The sequence below is a fragment of the Rhipicephalus sanguineus genome, chromosome 1 (assembly GCF_013339695.2).
Source record: "Rhipicephalus sanguineus isolate Rsan-2018 chromosome 1, BIME_Rsan_1.4, whole genome shotgun sequence".
Taxonomy (NCBI): domain Eukaryota; kingdom Metazoa; phylum Arthropoda; class Arachnida; order Ixodida; family Ixodidae; genus Rhipicephalus; species Rhipicephalus sanguineus.
The window spans coordinates 296,437,997-296,457,050 of record NC_051176.1 but is presented as its reverse complement, the minus strand read 5'-3'; the positions used below and the strand labels follow the sequence as shown (position 1 = coordinate 296,457,050).

Here is a 19,054-nt window from a genome sequence, read left to right as displayed (position 1 = left end):
ACGCTCGTTTCAGCCGCTGCTGTGCGTCGCGTTCGTGGTCTCGCCCGTTCCCCTCCGTGCCCGTTCCGCACATTTCAAAACTTCAAAGATGGCGCCAACTTTGAAAGCTTGCCGACGAGGAGTGAAGAGCAACGACAAAAGTGAGAACAACTTCGACTATCTGCGATTCCTGAGTGACTCTAGCAAGGAAAGGCTTCGAAGGAGGCGCACATTATCGGGACGGAAGGTAAGGTGTTTCCGCTTTTAGTAGTATGAAAATATGCGGGGCATATGGTGGGCCAGCTGAGAACGTTGCGGCAGACTGCTCGAATATTTCGACCAACATTGAGAGTTGCCCGATGTACCACTTTCACTTTTTAGAAGACGTTGGTTAATGCGCATAAGTATTCATCGCACGCTAATGACTGCTAAGATTGTTCGTGCTTTTGGTCGTGTTTCTTGCGTAGTTGTCACTGAGTTATCATTAATGCGAACCACGGATATCGTGATCGAGTGTCTTCGCGCGAAGCTACAGATGTGCCAAACAAAGCGAGGAACATAAATGCACAGGACACCGACACTTTCCTCGCCAAATACGCTTATAACCGACTTGCCCACTGCCAGGTCTCTATTGTCGTGCTGTTGCCCGTGTTTCTTACGTGGTTGCCACTGCAATGTAGAATGCGACGGGGACCTTGCTTGTATTATAAGTATTCTAATAAGAATAAATGAGCGAAGCAGGTGGTGACATATATGTCGGTCTTTTGCAGAGTGTTGTACTAGTGAAGCATTCCTTCAGCTTCGAGTGAGGTAGCACGGTAGGGCAGATAGCCAAGTCACTTGTGACGATAGATAGCAGTTATCATTATCGGCACATGCACACAGAGTTTAGCACAACAGAAGAACTACGACGTGCCAGCCGAAGTGACGAGGCCATGGTGAAGGGCAAGGCCGCGTCGTCTCTTCGAGAGCTCGAAGGGTGGCGCCACATGCATCAATTGATACTTTTAAAAGAAAAGGTAAATAAAGTTTATTGCCTCCTCCTGGTCTGGCCTCTGAAATTGCACCGGCGCGCCTTTCGCAATCGTGGAGGCCACGAAAAAGACTGCCGTTTGCCGAGACTGAAAGAGGAAAACAACATCAGCGGGAGCAATGTGACTATGTGTTCTTTGCCACTGCTGCTATTTGTAGTAAAGATAGTAAGCATTGTTGGAAAGCGTGATATGGCGTCAGATATATTGTTACGCACAGGCCCGTAGCCAGAAAGGGTGTCCTAGGCCGCTCCCCCCCCTCCCTCTGAATTTTGATGAGGGGGTGTTATACGGGAAATATATAATGAAAATAGGTGTTTTTTCTCAAATAGTCAAGGCCTCCAGGAATTGCCCCCCCCCCCCCCTCAATTCCGAAAAAAATTTCTGGCTACGGGCCTGGTTACGTAAAAGTTAATACTACCTTTATTAGGCCCCGAAGACGCGGCGAACCGACCACACCCAAGGCATAGATCACATACAAGGCGAGCAGGGGTGTAGCCAAGGAGGGGGGGGGGGGTTCAACCCCCCCCCCCCAAATTTTTCAGTTTTGCTTGCGTATATATACACGCACACATACAAACGCACGCACGAACACACATAAAGTATGGTGACCCCCCCCCCCCCCCCGAAAAAAATTTCTGGCTACGCCCCTGAAGGCGAGGAACATAAATTCGCAGGACTCTGACACTTATCTCGCTTTGTTTAGTATATATAGTTTAATAATAATATCTGGGGTTTAACGTCCCAAAACCACGATATGATTATGAGAGACGCCGTAGTGGAGGGCTCCGGAATTTCGACCACCTGGGGTTCTTTAACGTGCACCTAAATCTAAGTACACGGGCCTCAAACATTTTCGCCTCCATCGAAAATGCAGCCGCCGCGGCCGGGATTCGATCCCGCGACCTTCGGGTCAGCAGTCGAGCGCCATAACCACTAGACCACCGTGGCGGGGCAGTATATATAGTTTCAACAAAGAAGGCCGAATATGCTTATACCCGACTTGCCCACCCCACAAGCGATGGTTAAGAAGAACGCCACGTGATGATCAACATGCACGGAAAACTAAGTGCCTAACACACACACGCACGCACACACGCGCACACAGGGTGTTTCACGTAACTCGAACCAGGATGCGCTGCTCGAACCAAATAGTTCTGGACATACGTGCCCTCACTGCAGTGGCGTAAATCATGGGGGGGGTCAGGGGGGTCCTGACCCGCCTTGTGTTCAGGCTGGGGCGGACACCCCTTGCAAGTGTCCCTCCTTGAGATTTATCCTTCAAACATAATACTTGGATTTCTTGGCAGTAAGGGTTGCGTGTATACACTCCGTAAAAGCAACTCGGAAGTCTCAAGTCCTTCACTATCTGTTGAGTACGAGCTTTTCGAAGTTACTTCTGACGTGCCGCAATATGCTGGCATTTGAAATTAAAAGTAAACGATAAACAATCCCTGATTATCTATCATTATTCATGTCGGCGATTTCCCGGAAGCCATTCAGAATGAAGTGTAAGTGCAATTGCTCGACTGTCATGGCGTTAGGTTAAAAAAAATCGCCGATGAACAGAAAAATGCTTTACAAGAAAGATTCCAGGGGTAAATCGTGGGAGGCTGTTTCTAACAGGTATACACGATCGGCGAATGAAGGCGAAGATAAAAAAAAAAACTACATTTACGCGTTATCACAAGAAAACGCTGACATTTTTACCTCATGGTCCAACCCGAATGACATAGCTAAAGGTATGCTAGAGCCTACCTACGAGTTTCGCTTAGAAACCAACTTCGCCATGCAACGTACGCGTATACTATTGGCTGCACATGCTCGTTTCTTTTTCTAAATTTCATTTGAAAGCGTGATTTTAATTTTTATTGAATTAAAACTGAAGCATATTCATAAAAACAAAATTGCCGCCATTGCCAGATGTGTGTCCCTCCTTGTGATTTTCCTGGATTTACGCCACTGCCTCACTGGACCGATCACTTTCGCAGTCAATACTTCGACATGAGCCCAGTGGCCAACTAGTGACCGACCTGCAGAAACATCTCCGCGAGCACCTGCAGGCAGTGTACAACTCGACACTTGAGAGCCATAAGCCAGTGAATGTTGAGCCCACCGGCCAGCCGAGCCAAAGTGAGGAGAGCATGATTTGGCAGGTGACTGGCCATAGACAAAGCAATGACTCCTATTAGTGCACACACAGCATAGGGGCTGGACGGCATCCCCGCCGGCCTCGTGAAGTGCTTTCGTGACACTACTCGGGAACACCTCGCTGTCAACTCGGGAATTCTGGCCGGCAACGCGGTTCCGGCAGATTTGCTGTGTGGCAGAGCACGGCCGGACTAGAGCGCGCGTGCCGCTCCTGTAGTCCGGCCGTGGGCAGAGTAACACTCCTGTGCAAGAGAGGTGGGGACGGGGGCCTCCTTCGTGGCAGGGCTAGGCAGTATCGCGATACAAGAATATCGCGATAGTATTTCAGAGATACTTTTGAGTATCTGTATTTCTGTATCGAGATACATTTGAAAAATGTATTTGTATCTCAGTAGTGAAATACGTTTACGATGTATCGCTTGTATCGCGATACAATGCAGGACACGGGTATCTCGTTACCTTTTCTTTTTGTCGGAAATGAGTTGACGCGTGTTTCCAAGGGGGTATGACGTTTTTTTTTTCATTTGTTTTTGTGCCAAGGCAAGACAGAAAGGGCGGCGATGGTTTCCCCTCAAGCACAGAATGGCTCATCTGGTAAAGCGCGCGACGCCGCAGACGGCAGAATCGCGGAGGAAGTGTTGTCGGCCTCTGCCGACGAAAGTCGATGTCTCTCAAGGCCAGTGCGGCTCGCCTTGTTTTTTTCGGGTGGCAAATCATTACTTCGTGACCCCCCGCACGGATACCCACCGCCGGAGGCGACTTCGCCTGTTGCGGCTTGCTGAAATGGGTGCTGGTAGCGTCAGTGGTGGTGACACCTTTATTCTTCGGCCCAGGCGACGAGTGCTTGCTGTAGTTTCTGATGGGGCGCTCTGAGCAGGTGTCCCTGTTTCCACGTCTGTTTAGAGAGCTCGCAGGAGCGACTTGGGAGGGCTTACACCCTCCCACCGCCAAAAAACGTGATTTTAGGAAGCCAATTTTGTACAGTTTCGACATATTGGGCTCCATTGCGCGTATGTAATTATTACCGGCCTATATGGGCAACGGAATCCTCAGTCGTCTGACCCGGCGCCGACCGGGCCAGACGGCTGAGGATTCCGAAGATGGGGACCGACTTGGGCTTCTGAGCGGTCAGAACAACCCACGTGAGGGAGGAAGTGTTTCGGTATCTAGATGGCCCGAGAAGAGATGTCGCCGCGCTCCAAGGCTATCCGGCTATGAAGGTGGTATTTATTCACTATAACACGAATTTGTGCCCGTCTGCAGCGCTAGATAGACTTTTTTTCTTTCGCGAGTCTTGTGCTGAGGCCGAATCGACGCTGTCTAGAAGACAGCATGCTTCAGAAGCTCACACAGAAACCTACTCAGCAAAGCCGATCTTATGTGCAAAGTAAATGTATACTTTTTCTCAATTCACTGGTGTTCATTAGTGATTCGAGTGATTTGCTTCAACTATGCTATTTCTAGCATAGCTCATTTAGTTGTCACCAAGCATGTCGATTTCGGTGCCCAATGTTTGTTACTGTTGCTGTGAAATAGTGTACTTTTTTATTGCGATTAATGTGTGTAATTATGCCATTATTACTAATTATGTACTTTGTAAGCCCCCCCCCCCCTCTGTGATGTCTTAATGGCGCTTAGGGCACTGTAATAAACAAATAAAGTAAAAGTTTCAATGCACTGCAACTTTATTTACACCATTATGCTGCACTTATAAATGTCTTTGCGGAGATACGAGCATCTTTGAAATAAAAAAGAAGTATTCTAGTATCTGTATTGCAGTATCTGTATTCCGGAATACTTTTTTCGTCATATTGCAAAAGTATCTCCGAAATACCTCGTTACTCTAAAGGCAAATGTATCTCAGTATCTGTATTTTAGGCTCTCGGTCCATGTATTTCGATATCTGTATTCCGGAATACATTTCCGAGTATCTCTGCCCAGCCCTGCTTCGTGACTACCGTCCACTAACAGTAACAAGTGTCCTCTACCGACTGTTTGCCCAAGTTGTGAAGAAATGGGTGAGTGGATGGGCGGAGCATGGGGGAGTCCTCACAGAGCTACAAAATGGGTTCCGTCTCAACAGGCGTCTGGAGGAGAACCTCTTCACACTCATGCAGTTCATTGAGATAGCGCAAAAGGAGTTGCGCGGCCTTGTCGCATGGTTTCTTGATGTTGCGAAGGCCTACGACAGCGTGCCACAAGACCTCTTGCTCCAACGCATGACAGATCTGGGAATGCCACGTGTGTGGACGGACCTCCTGCGCCGGCTGTACAAAGGGAATACGGTTGTTACGAAGTTCTGTGGAGTCACGACAGAATCAGTGGCGGTCAAGCGCGGTCTAAAGCAGGGGTGCCCCCTTTCCCCCCTGTTGTACACGCTGTATGCGTCTGGGCTGGAGCGACGTATTCTGTAATGTGGCAAAGGCTTTACACTCATTCATCAGCTGGAGGGATTGCCGATCACATGGGCACTGCCCGGGCTTGTGTTTGCAGATGACATTGTCCTCGTAGCAGAGCGACACGAGGACCCGCAGCATCTGGTCACAGAAGCTGCGTCGCACCTGTCGGGCCTAGGTCTCAGGTTCAATGCCAAAAAATCGACGGTCCTCCAGTTCGCAGGATCAGAGCCCAATGTGTCGGTGTTGCTTCCTTGTGGCACACAAATCTCATGGACGAATGAATACCGATACCTGGGCGTCATTTTCACCACAGCCTCAAAAAGCTTTCTGGCACATGAGGGCCACATCTGCCACGCCTCACGGAGAGCAGCCAATATACTTCGTTGGCGAAGCCTGTAGGGCTGCAACAGGTATACTGGCCGGTTCGAGAGCTATGGAAGGGGGTGCATCGTGCCAGCACTGACCTTTGCGAATGCCGTAATATGTCTGACAGCTGAAACCAGGGCATGGCTGGAACGCGGACAACGGGAGGTGGGCAGGCTGGCTCTCGGGTGTCACAGACGGGTGGCCGTGGAGGCGGAGACGCCGGCTGGTCGTCATTTGAAGCACGGGAGGCAAAAAGCAAGATTGCCTATGAAGGATGATTGCGCTTACTGGGCAACGCAAGATGGACCCGGCGCGTCTTTCGATATGTAAGCTTGAAGGGTATCAGAACCAAGTGGTTCACGCGCCCGCAAAGTTTGGCTTCTATGCGAACCCTGTCAAAGAAGACACTGAGCGCAAGTGTAAAGAAGCTGCACAGGCTCGGGTACAGGAAGAGGAGACAGCGCAGTGGAAGAGTGTAATGATGCAAAAATCCGCACTGATCATGTACCGGACCCGCAAGAAGGACATTGCTATCGGCAGCACCTTGCTCTTTGAAGCAAGAGCTGGGGCCCTGCGGACATTAGTATACCACCGCCGCCGCTACGACACATCTCCGGAGGTCGCTATCTCCGGAGGTCGCGCACGGCAGTGCACAGAATGTGTTCGGCCGAAGAGGAGGATGTCGACCACCTTGTCCTGCGCTGCACAAGTCTCTCTCCCCGTCACGTCCAGGGCACCGAGCTCTCGACGGCCCTGGGGTTCACCGACTCTGCCAGTAATGCCACCAGCGACACGGCGAGCTTGACGTCAGCAGCCAAGGAGAGGCTGCACAAATGGTGGATCAAGACGCGGTGGTAGCTGCTGTGCTGGACACATCGGGTGTTGTAGAAACAAGACGTGGTAAAAGGACGCGAGAGACACGCATGGTGCTGGAGTTGTGTGCCTCCTGACTGCGTGTGTATTTATTCTTATTTATTTTTATTAGGCTAGGACACGAATAGTGAGTCCACCCGGTAGAAAGAGTAATTGGTCATACACATCGTCATCATCATCATTTAAAGAAAGTGGTTAACTGCAACTAAATGAAACCTTGTCAGGGTATTTTTAATATTGCACTTAGTTAGTTAATTTTTATGATTCACTTTAGGGCCAAGCGCATTTCGTTGCGTTGTAGAAGGAACTCCAAAACGTCCGATTCAATTTATTGCGGCAACGTGCATCATGCGTGGTGATTTTTTTCCGGCGTTTAGAGGGACACTAAAGTGAAACATCGAGTCAGTTTAGACAGATAAGTTGTTCTTTCAGAACTCTATTGTCATTATTAATTACGAGAAGTGGAAATGAAGGTCAAAGTTTCATTTTTAATTTTAGCTCCGGAACTTCAGCGCGTGAACGTCACCATGACGCCACGGATTTCAAAGTCTCTGCGTATTTTAACTGCATTAGTTCAATGAATTTTTTTTCCGTTTTTATCGTATCTCTCTCTCTCTCTCTCTCTGTCCTATTTCCGACCCCTGCTTTCCCACCCCTTTGCAGGGTAGCAAACCGGTTACTGGTACCTGTTTATAACCTACCTGCCTTTCCTTTTAATCTATTTCTCTCTCTCTCTCTCTCTGAAACTTGCACGTCCCCTTACAACACAATGTAAATAGTTTTTTGCCGATAAACGATTACGTGGACACTAGCAGACGCAGTCAAAATCTATGACGTCACGGCGAGTTGGTGCGGGAACTTCTAGGCGGCTTCGCCACCTGTATTTTCTTTTTGCGCGTCTTCTCGCTCACCAACCATCTTCTCGCAGTAAGAGTGGTAATATCGGTATTGTGAAATTCTGATTTGCTAATACGAGAAACATCGTTTTTCTCTTTAGTGCCCGTTAAAGAAAGCCCGCGAAATATGAAATGAAACCACGTGACCGCACTCTTGCGCCACCTTACTGCAGCGCTCTATTCTAGAGGCGCCGATCTTTCATCACTGTAAGGGTTTATTCTTTTTTATTTCAAATTACATTACTTTTGGCCATGGGGAAGCGACGCAAAATGACCATTTCTAACATCTTTTCATACAAGAGACTTGTTCTTTAAAGGGACTGTCTACCGTCCATCGCTTTTCTGTTTTGTACCGCAATAGAAAGCGTACCGTCTGAAGTGTACAACCTTGCCAACGTTTATAGAACCTGGTTCTATAAACGTTGAACCTTGCAGCGGTTTTTCTCGAAAGTGAGTAGAAACAGAACACTGGTTGGTGGACGCGATGACGATTGTAGTGCCGGCAAAAATTAATGCCGAAAGCACATTGGATTTTAGTAGGATTACTTTATTTTCGCTGAACACTATTGTAATGAATGTAATAGCCGTTTTCAGCGGGCTAGCGGTTAAATGAAGCCTTATACGATTACAGAACACTTGTTTTGCTGCAATCGCAGTCTATGCGTTTATTTTCGCACTGCTTCCGCAAAGCAAGCCAAGTCGATTCATCAAAAAGAGACAAATGCGCGCCTTCACAGCGCAGTACATGTGAAACATCCTAACAACAATACAGCGGCGCAGTACCAGCGCGGAGAGCCGCATGTCATAGTTCATGAGTTGAGGCAGACGAAATCGAAGACGGCGCCGCAAGCAGCGCCACCTGTTTGGATGCGCTAGAAAAAAAAAAGAGCAAAAAATTACTATGTGACGCAACCGAAAGGTGCCTCAAGTGCCTAGAATACAGTTTCAAGTTATACATGTTTGTTTTTAAGCAAAATTAGTCTACCTGCGAGGATTTCTTGTCATACCAGTAGATTGAACCACATCGGCGTTGGGTGACGCTAGCGGTCATTTTTTCGCGATTTTCAACATCAAATTAAAAATATAATTCCTTTTTTATGGGGCAAAAGCATGCTCGTTGCCGCCGATGTGATGAACGATCTTCTCATTTTCACCATAATCAGAAAAATTTTTCCGAGTAGTAGACAGTCCCTTTAATGAGAAATGTGTTGACATTTTCGGCTTTATTGGTGCATATGCTGATAATGTCTCCCATGATGCTGTCTCCCATTTTGAAGACAATTGAACCCATTGTAATAGGAGTGGCTGCCTCCGAAGGCGACGAATATGCTGCTCTACTTCTAGGTGCCGCAGTGCCGGACTTACGCAACGGAGCCTGGTGTCAGCCTGCATCGGTACCCGCGGGACAAGAAACTGTGTGAAGCGTGGGTTGTGAAGCTAAGAATCGGCAAGTGGCCATCGGCTACGAGTTGTGTGTGCAACAAGGCCTTCCGCGACGAAGACTTTCGCTACTGCGTCGGGGCTGCGATGTTCGGCGAGTAGCAGAAAGCGCGCACTGAGACGATCGTTCGCGTGCGCCTCCCGCGCAGGATGGAAAATGTGCTTTTACCAGGTGCGAAACCACCTGAGAAACTTCCCCTGCGACCTCTTGATCGTCGGCCCCGCGCTCAGCGCCCACAATATCGGCTGCAGATACATAAGTCATTGTTTAGAGACGTTGGATTAAAAAACTCACAGGGTCCCTTATGCATGCCCCTAAGATCACTGGAAGGCGAAAGCCATCTTATCAGTCGATGTATTGATTCTCCCCCGCCCCCCTCCAAAAGCTTTCTGCACCTAACGCGGGTTTTTACTGCCTGTGCAAAGGCTGTGCAAAGCGACCATGTCGTGTGAATGCGTCATCATGTGGCGTCATAGTGATGTCATAATGACGTCACAAATTTTGACAATCTGTAACGTCATGATGACCTTATATGGTGATGTCATCACGTCATGATAATTTTTTGCATCACTCGTGTTGACGCCGCCGACGCGAAACGCTGACGGCCAATCTTCCCGTTTGATGAGGCATGTAAGGCTTTCGCCTTCATAAGCTACACGACGTTTGCTGGTGGATGTGCATAGCGAGCGAGTCAAATGCTGCGGCCGATGTGTGCTGCATTTATGTTGGCAATAACATTATTTCAGTCAAGGTTGCGTTCTCCTGACGCAGACACTACGTGCTAAAAAGCTCAAATTTATTTGTGCCACTCTCAAACTCAAGTTGGGCTTCTCCAACCCCATGTATTTTCTTGGAGCCTTATTTATTTATGTGGGAAAGATGCTGTGCTGTTTGCGTTAGACACGACAATGCTGCCAAAATTGCTGGGTAACTCGCCAAATAATGCTGCACATTAAAATTTCGCATTTTACTCTTTGCGCGTTGTTGTTACCTTGCTTTGCAGCTGCAGGTTGCTGCACTAACTTCGCTATTTCAAGTTCGTGTGGGTCCTTGTTCGCAGCCGACGTTTGCAGAACAAGTCCGGCGAACGTTACTGTATTTTCTTCCTTTTCCTTGAGGTTGGATGCTACTACATGCTTGGCCTCATAGACCGCTTTTCCTTCCACCAGCAATCTCGAAGTGGTGAAGCTTTGGTCTATGAATTTGTTGACGGCAGAGAGCGGCAAGTTCACTAGAATGCAAAGGGAACGATAATTAAGGAGCATATTAAAAAAGGCATGGCATTTGCTCACGCTTTGTGGGAGCACCAAAAATTAACGTAACGAACGCACTGAAATAAGAAGCAGAAGCAGCGGCAATTGCTCGCTGAGAAGACCGATCAATATGCAATGCGACGCAACTTGTAAAATGACATAGAAACGTACAGGAATTCAGACCGAAAAAAAATTGAATCGTCTACAGGCAGTCTATACTCTAGCAAGATATTTCACACATTTTGCACTCAGCGAGTGACTATACCATTCGCGCAATAAGCCGGCTCAGGGGTCTCCACCGCGGTGACCGCGTGAAGCGGGTGCTCGGTTTTCTGCAAAGAGACAGCGACTGTAGACTACCTTGTGCTTTCAGTTCGTCGAATATGATTACTTTGACAGCAAAGAATATATTTCGTTTCGAAAGTACCTGCAGAAATGACCTGGAGGCCTTCCGCGAGGTGTTTTTGTAGAGCGCCGACAGCGAAACCTATGAGGAGCGCGCCGGCGGTCTACGCGCGCCAGCAGTCGAGGCGTGTCCGATAGAGGGCGACTCCGTAGCTCCTCGCCCCTCATGTCAATAACACATAAGCGCAGTCACGCGGTTTTTTTTTTTTTTTTTCATATTTCGTGGGTTTTTTTTAAACGCCGGAAATAATCGCCAAGCAGTGTTTTTTGCCACACGGTTTCTGTTTTAGACGCTCCCGCAGTATTTTTATCAGACAGCATATGCACTAATAAAGCCGAATATGTCAACATATTCCTCATTAAAGAACAAGTCTGTTGTATGAAAGAATGTTAGAAATGGTGCATTTTGCGTCGCTTCCGCATGGCCAAAAGTAATGTAATTTAAAACAAAAAAGAATAAACCATTATAGTCATGAAAGACCGGCGCCTTCAGAATAAAGGAAAATTGTTGCGTAGTAATGACTCAAAGCGAGGCGCTGCTCAAAGCAATAGTTTCGTATAAATTATTTATTGCGGTACAGTGTAACTTCCACGCAAAGTTCGAAGCACGCTCACGGCATGACACATTTTTTTCCCGTAAACTACCGCTTCAATAACTACTTCCCACATTCACATATATTAGTATACGTCTTTTTTTTTTTTTTTTCAGCGGGATTGGGGGAGATAGTCGAAGTACCACCGGGCCAACTCGACACACACACACACACACGCGCGCGCGCGCGCACGCGCGCTTTGTTACTTTTTTTGTGCCGTGGTTCTCGGTTCGACTTCCGAAGCAGATAAACGGCGTGGAAAATTGTACTACTTACACGAAAAGCGCGCCGTGCACACATTGCCAGGATATCGCGCATCTGTACCGACGAGACAGAAAAGATAAAAGAGGGTCTTTATTATTTTTGTCGGAGCAGCACCGCGAAACTGCATGCATATACGGCTTCGGGGAAGTGCAGTTTATTCTCCTATTCTCCCTCGCGGGGCAGCTTTTCTTTTTAATTCTTCTTTCCTCGTTTCAATTTGGAAGTTGTAAAATGTAATACAAATAGTGGATAGGCAAGACCTGTGCGGTGGCTAAAACGACATGCTTCCTTTTCGTGACCAGGCGATGTCAAGCGCCTTATCGCTCACAGTCTGAGATTATTTTTGTTTCTTTCCGCAGCGTGTCGTGCAGAGGTGTATAGTATCTCTTGTTACAAGGACAATCTTCGACTCCCGTGGCTGCAGATATTGCGGCTTTTTATTATTTTTGTTTTGTTTTGTCTTTTTGTTTCTTGTTTAGTTTCTTGTTGTACATTGGAGGAAACATACAAGGGGCGGCCCGATCATCCGGAAAACTCGAAAGGCGTTCGGTCGCGCTATTCCGAGCAGCTCTCGGAGAATTCGGAAATGTCGCATGGAGTTCGCGCGCGTCACGAAACCGCCCGTAATCTATCCGGGCTGCTGGCGGTCGGCGCGTTTTTTTTTTTTCTCGCCAAGTTTCAGTGGGAAGGAAGGCGGGGGTACCGATTCTCGTGGAGAACGGCACTCGGGAGAGTCTGAGGTCGAAATTTAATCGGTCGAAAATTTCCGACTGGCTTTCATATGTAGAACGTACGTGCGCCGACTTCATTCGCAGAAAAGAAGTGCAGCCTCGTCTTCTCCGTATACGTGTCGCGCTCACTGGCCATGACGCTTCATGTATGCAGTCCCGACGACCTTGATGCTACCCCTAGCAAAAATTCCCAATAAAAAACCAATAGCCTATTGGGTTATTGACACCTATTGGTCTATTGGTTCTATAGGTCTATTGGAACTGTATTTGGCTATTGGTCTATTGGTTCTATATCAGCCTACTGGACCTATATTGGTGTATTGGTTCTCTATTAGCCAATTGGAATTATATTGGCCTATTGGTTCTGTATTTGCCTGCTGGCATTGTATTAGTTTTGTATTTGCCCACTTCTCAGCCCCATTAGAATTAGTCTTGCGCAAGTGTTTTATGGGTGTCTTGTCGTCATGCAGAAGGCCCACACTGTGGCAGCGCCCCTGCAATGATAATCACAGTGGATGAATGAGGCATATGTTCAAATATATTCTCATAATCAAAACTACAAGTGCTTCTTCTGGCCCTTGATGATGTTGGCGATCTTGCGGGCGACTATTTTGCCAAGGCAACTATGTCTTGTGTCAATTTCTTCTGGACTGCCTCATCCGCACTCGAGGAAGTGCCTGAAAGATTCTGTAAATAAACAGAGCCATGAAATCAGAAAACAGTAACACATGTTTAATTAAAGTTTGCCTTCGAAGCAATGTATAGAAAGTAGGCGGCACAGTGAGAAATTATCTAGACCTTAATTCACTGCACATGTTCACAATGTTGCAGGAGCTGAACTATAGCAAAAAACTGAGTGAAATATTACACACCCAACTGTGGCTTATTGCGTGGAAGAAAACAGTATATCGGCAAAATTTTGCGGCAAAAAAGAAAGGGGCAAAATTTTTTTAAAAATTAAGCAGCACCTTATCCCGTTTACACGCTTGCGTCCTGTGTTTTTTGAGCTGTACCCAAGAATGAACTGCAAACTCGTCCTTAAATTACAGCAAACTCAATAATCACTTACTATCTGTGACGTGCTCTTTTTCACGATGGTGGTGCGACTATCATACCTAGAGCATGCCACTAAATCTCAACTTAAAGATGGCATGAAATAAATTAAGCTAGGGTAGATTCACGATGAGGCAACAGTAATATGTAAGACTGTAGTAAAGGCAGCCTAGATTCCATATCATTGCAAGCCCAACACAGCAGTCAGGCTGCAATGAGTTGGATATAACACACGTGCTGCATGTTACGTGCTTGTGCAGTTAAGCCAACAACATTAATAAATCGCACCAGTGTAGTACATATGCTATGCACATTTTGTATAATGAATTGTCATGTGGCCTTTATGTGGTCTTGTGACATTATGTCGAACAAGTATGATAAGCCGATTGGCGCGCACTACAACACACAAACCGCATCGACTAGAGCGTTTTACTATGAGGCGATAAACGCGTTTTCGGCTCAACACGCACGTTGTAAATACTTACAAAGGGCTTGCGAGACTCCAACTACACTCACGAGCAGGGCGCCTGTCCTTTACCTCTAATCTATGCTACGTTTTTTGTGCATACTGACAAACACAAAAACAAACTGCAATAATATATGCGCTCAATCATTCAACTTCTATTAGAGCGTGTGGACTTGCAATCGAGGCGTCGCTGGTCTCGCTGTCATCAAATACCGGAGACAAAGGACGAGGGACTTGTTTTCCCGATCTTTCGGCTTCGTCCCAAGTTTGAATACAAAAAGAAAGGTGATACCAAATAAATACTAAATAGGAGTAAAAACCATGCCCACTCAACTGACCAAACAATCGGAGCACATGGGCCTTGAAGTATAACCTTGTTGCTCGTCTTGCCATTATTCTTGGTGCCACTTTGAAGAGTCGAAATCGGTCGAAATCCAAGACATTTATGGCTCAGAACGTCTCCATCTGGTGCACGCTGAACACAGTCTTCACGTTATCGTCGCGGAAGCACACTAAAGCAAACACCGTGTAAGCAGGCTTACGTGAAGCATCGAGATCACACAAAGCGCGCGCTAAGGCGACAGACACAGAACGTTTTGGCTTAGCTTGGCCGCAGGCTGGGTGGGCTGGGCTTGTCTTCGTATCGGCCGAGCGCGGATGGCGCGCCAAACGCACGGTCGGTCGCGTTTGCAGATCCACAATTCTTTCTCCTGTATCTTTACAGCGCTACTTATATTGCTTAGCATAAATAGTTATAAACTTTACATATTATCCAAAGCTTCTCTTAAAGCTTAGCACATGGCTTAGCCTGCTTAACCAAGGAACGTGTAAGAAAAAAAAATGTTCACACATGCAGCGTCGCCACGCCGCGCACCGTCTCACTTTTTTTTTTTTTGTCACCTGGCTGGTTCTATGCCGGTTGTGATCTCATGGCGGTTTCTTTATTATTATTCCGTGGTGTCTGTGTTGTCGATTCCTTCGCAAGTTGTTCTTTAGCGTGTTTACCGCACGGCAGGTACGGAGACACCGTACCGCCGTGGTCGACACGCAGCCTTTTTATAACTCTTTTAGTCGCGCGAGTTGCTAATTCTGCACGCGGTGTCTCACGGTGTACGATTAAGCTCAATCGGGATCAGACTTATCCAAAGTGAATTGATCCCGTCTGCAGCTTGCGTATAATAGCCAATCGATCATGATCAAGAAATTTGATCGGGATCGGGTCCGACGCGCTCAATCAGTCATAAGATGTTATAAACAGCTACCAATAGGCGGTAGTTGTTTGAACAATAAAACTCTTGTTGGCCTTATACATCTTCTGTTAGTACATTAAGAAACCAATAGAAGTACTTATTTGACCAATACAACTTCTATTGGCCCAATAAGTCACCAATAGGCAGCACCTATTTGACCAATACAACTTCTATTGGTCCAATAAGACACCAAAAGGCAGCCCCTATTTGACCAATACAACTTCTATTGGTCCAATAAGACACCAATAGGTGGTGGCTATTGGTATATATTGGTACCAATAGAAGTCTTATACAACCATTACAGCTCCAATAGATGTCCTATAGAACCAATAGCGATTTTCTATTGGACCAATAGAAAATCCTATTGGCATTTTTGCTAGGGACGGCCCACTACTCAGCGGCCATTTCCTGTAGGTAAAATAATGTGGGAAGAGTCACTCAGCGGTGTAAGGTGTGCGTTTCCATATATCCTAAAGAGCGCAATAGCAAAACCTCCGGTCGCCGTCGCATGCGATAGAGTCACGTAGCCTGAGCACAAACGTAACGCGTGACGTCATCGGTAGAGCGTCATGTCGCTGTCAACTCTGGTTCTGACGTCATAGTGATGCTGGCACAACAGGGAGAACCGCGAAGCCTGCAGTGAAACGGACCAGCCGCTGACGCTGCGAAATAGCGTATACTTGTGCAGCGCCAGGCAGAGCCCTTGTCTTTCATTTAATTTTTACGGTGGTGGCAAGGCGTTGTACGTGACGTTTCTGTTCAGGTCACGTGACTCTCCTACACGTAACGGCGTCCGGAAGTTCCGCTATTGCGCCCTTTATGGAAACACGTGTGTTAGCTTATTGGATGAAAATATAATGTGTCGCCATCGCTCTCGCAAGATACACGTGCATGCTGGTTCAATTGCTGACGTGTGCGTACAGCTTTGTTGAGCAGCGCTTGCTATGGTTTTCATATTACTTTCCTTGGATTCAGGGGGTCGTATGATGAAGGTCGTATGATGAAGGGTATGAAAAATAGTAATGATATTTCGCTATCTCGTGTTTGCAATCAGAGTGCCATAGTGGAACTTAGTCTAGAAACAAATCTTCCCAAATATTTCTTCTTTGGTATCGAGCTGCCGGCACTACAAAAGAAATAACCTGTGGTGTCGACTCGCGCTGTAAAATATGGAAACCCTCGGTAGACTTGGCGTTCTGTCATGCCGATTACTGATCCTTCATCTTCACTCGTTTACGATCAGTGGTGAAAGTGTAAATTATCCGATGTGTATGTGGCTTTGGATAATAATTCAGTTTATTACATTTCTGACATTACATTCAGTGCAAGCGGTGTCCTTAATTTAATTTTAAAGTTCTGCGCGAATAAATCCCGTGGTTCAGAAGGCTTACCAAACTGTTTTCCTACTCCGTTGTTTGGAATGGGCTTCTTGTTACCCTCTGATTATATTCGATAAGCCTTTAGAAACATGAATCGTTCATTCATCCTGGAAGCTTGCAAGAAGAATTTTTTTTTTTATAAAACAGGTGACAAGACAGACCTAACAATTATAAAGTAATTTCTTTAACTTCCAAATTGTGGAAATGTTGGAACACATAATCTACAAACGCGTAATTGATTTTTTTTTAGCCGAAAAATATTTTAAGTGATGTTCAGCACGGCTTTATACGTGGCTTCAGCGCTATCACGCAATTAACTCAATTCACCCATCATATTTATTATCATTCTGATCTATATAATTAGATTGACGCTGTTTTTGTTGAGTTTTCGAAAGCAGGGTTGTGCGAATATTCGAAAATGTCGAATAACGAATCGAAAGCGTTTTTTTCGATTTTGTACTCGAATCGAATAGTGTATATTAGTTATACCGAGTATTTTTCGAATATGAAGCACCCGTGAAGAAACCTCAAAGGAACTGTGGCGACACACTGCGCACGAACCGGCGCAGACAGAGAAGGGTAGTGTTCCTCGTTTTGAAACAGAGAAGGGTTGAAACAGAGAAGGGTAGCGTTCCTCGTTTTAATCGTCGAATTATCAAGTTGCGTGTAGCCCAAGGTTTTACGAGACTATCGACGCTATATTGATCACAGGATGAAGGCGTTGTTGCTTAAAACTTCAGTGTCGCCGAAGCGACAGTGTCGAGAGTCAGTAGCGTAGCCAGAAAGTTTCTTCGTGGGGGGGGGGGGGGGGGGGGGGGGTCAACAATATTTTGTGTATGTTCATGCGTGTGTTTGTATGTGTGCGTGTATATATACACATACAAAATTGAAAGATTTCGAGGGGAGGGGGTTAGACCCCCCAAATCCCCTTCCCCTGGCTACGCCAGTGGACAATTCACTACCTTCATCGTTATGTTCATGATGATGTTGATTCATGAATATTGTTTAATATTTATACATCAGTTTTATTGAAAACCTATTGGCAAAGTGCCATCTTGAATACTGCAGTTACTGTTGTATTTAAACCTGCAGTTACAAAATATTCCTAAAGCTCTAGTTGCTGCTGTATACGAGCCAAGTGCCTCAATTTACATGATTGTGGATTTTTTTTTATCGGTTGAAAGTAATCGTATTGTTCCTTTGTTAAAGATCGTGAATATTTGCTTCAAGTAAAATGTTGTGGAATTCTTGGGATGTCTCGAAAATGGTTACATTATACCATTCTATATAAGGCTGTTTTGAAAATGGTTGTCGTACTATTCCAAAACCTTTCGAACAGTATTCGATTCGTATTCGATTCGGTTTTAAAGTTCACTATTCGCACACCCCTATTCGAAAGCCTTTGAGCTGGTATTTCACTCTCGGCTCTTAGTTTTATGCGAATTTAAAGATACTCCCCTCTGGTCGATATGATTGTTATTATGATTGTTATTCTCCTCGTGCATTCATCGTTACGCAAATGATTACGCCTTATACCGGTGTCACACACGGGCACTTTTGATCGCGATCAGGGCCGATCAGGATTAGGCTCGTTCCGGATCAGGTGGTGCTTTACGGTGACATTTAAAGGGACACTAAAGAGCAAAACGATTTTTTTCTCGCATTAGTAAAGTAGTCTTCCACGATACCAAAAACACCACGCTTTCTGCGCGAAGACGCTTAATAAGCGAGAAAACGCGCAAAAAGAAAATACAGGTGGCGACGCCACCTTGGAATTCCCGCACCATTTGCCGTGACGTCAGATATTTTTGACGGCGCCTGCTTGGGCTTGCGTAGTTCCTAATCGGCTCAATCGAAGCACACTGTCCTCTGAGGGGGCCAGCGACTTGACATAGCGAGTTTGTGGAAATTTCGGCGAGACAATGGCGCCAAAATACGTTAAATGCTCTTTGCTGTTATTGCTGCTTTTGTCCCCCCCCTTATGTAATACCCTGAAAAGGGCCTTTAAGGGTAAATAAATGATGATGATGATGATGATGAAATCTTTTACGTCACGAATTACAAAGTTTGGCGCGAAATTTAAAAATGAAACTTTGAACTTGGTTTTCTCCTCTAATAATAAACCTATGGTGGTGAAATAAACTACACAAGAGTTCTCCGAGCACACTTTATCAATCTAAACCAATTCATTGTTTCTCTTTAGTGTCCCTTTAAGCGCGATCAGGCCCGATCGGGATCAAGACGATCGCAATCTGGCTCCGTGATCGCGGTTTGGCTGACGTCTGCGCCGAACTCGATCCGGATTAGACTGTACCGTGCAGCAGCGACTGTACACTGCGCGATTGTTTACGAAACTTATCATGAACGACTGAGCAATTTCTTCGCAGCTTTCGGCGCTTGGTGTGAAGGAGGGAAAATGAAGAATAATTTCGAAATAATACGGTTGTTTTGGCCTTTAGAAGAAATGGGGAAAAAAGCAATGTCATGCAGTCACTGCGTTATATTCTTTCAGCGATCATCTTTG

At 46.2% G+C, this 19,054-nt stretch overlaps 1 protein-coding gene across 1 annotated transcript in view; it reads left to right on the top strand.

Moving 5' to 3' along the window:
- The first annotated feature begins 65 nt into the window (after positions 1-65).
- Positions 66-19,054, top strand: part of LOC119379310 (rhotekin-2) — a 184,249-nt gene continuing 165,260 nt past the window's right edge. Inside the window, exon 1 of the mRNA XM_037648584.2 lies at positions 66-226. Within this exon, the coding sequence (XP_037504512.1) occupies positions 89-226 (138 nt within the window). The 5' untranslated portion in view covers positions 66-88. The remainder of the gene's footprint in view (positions 227-19,054) is intronic.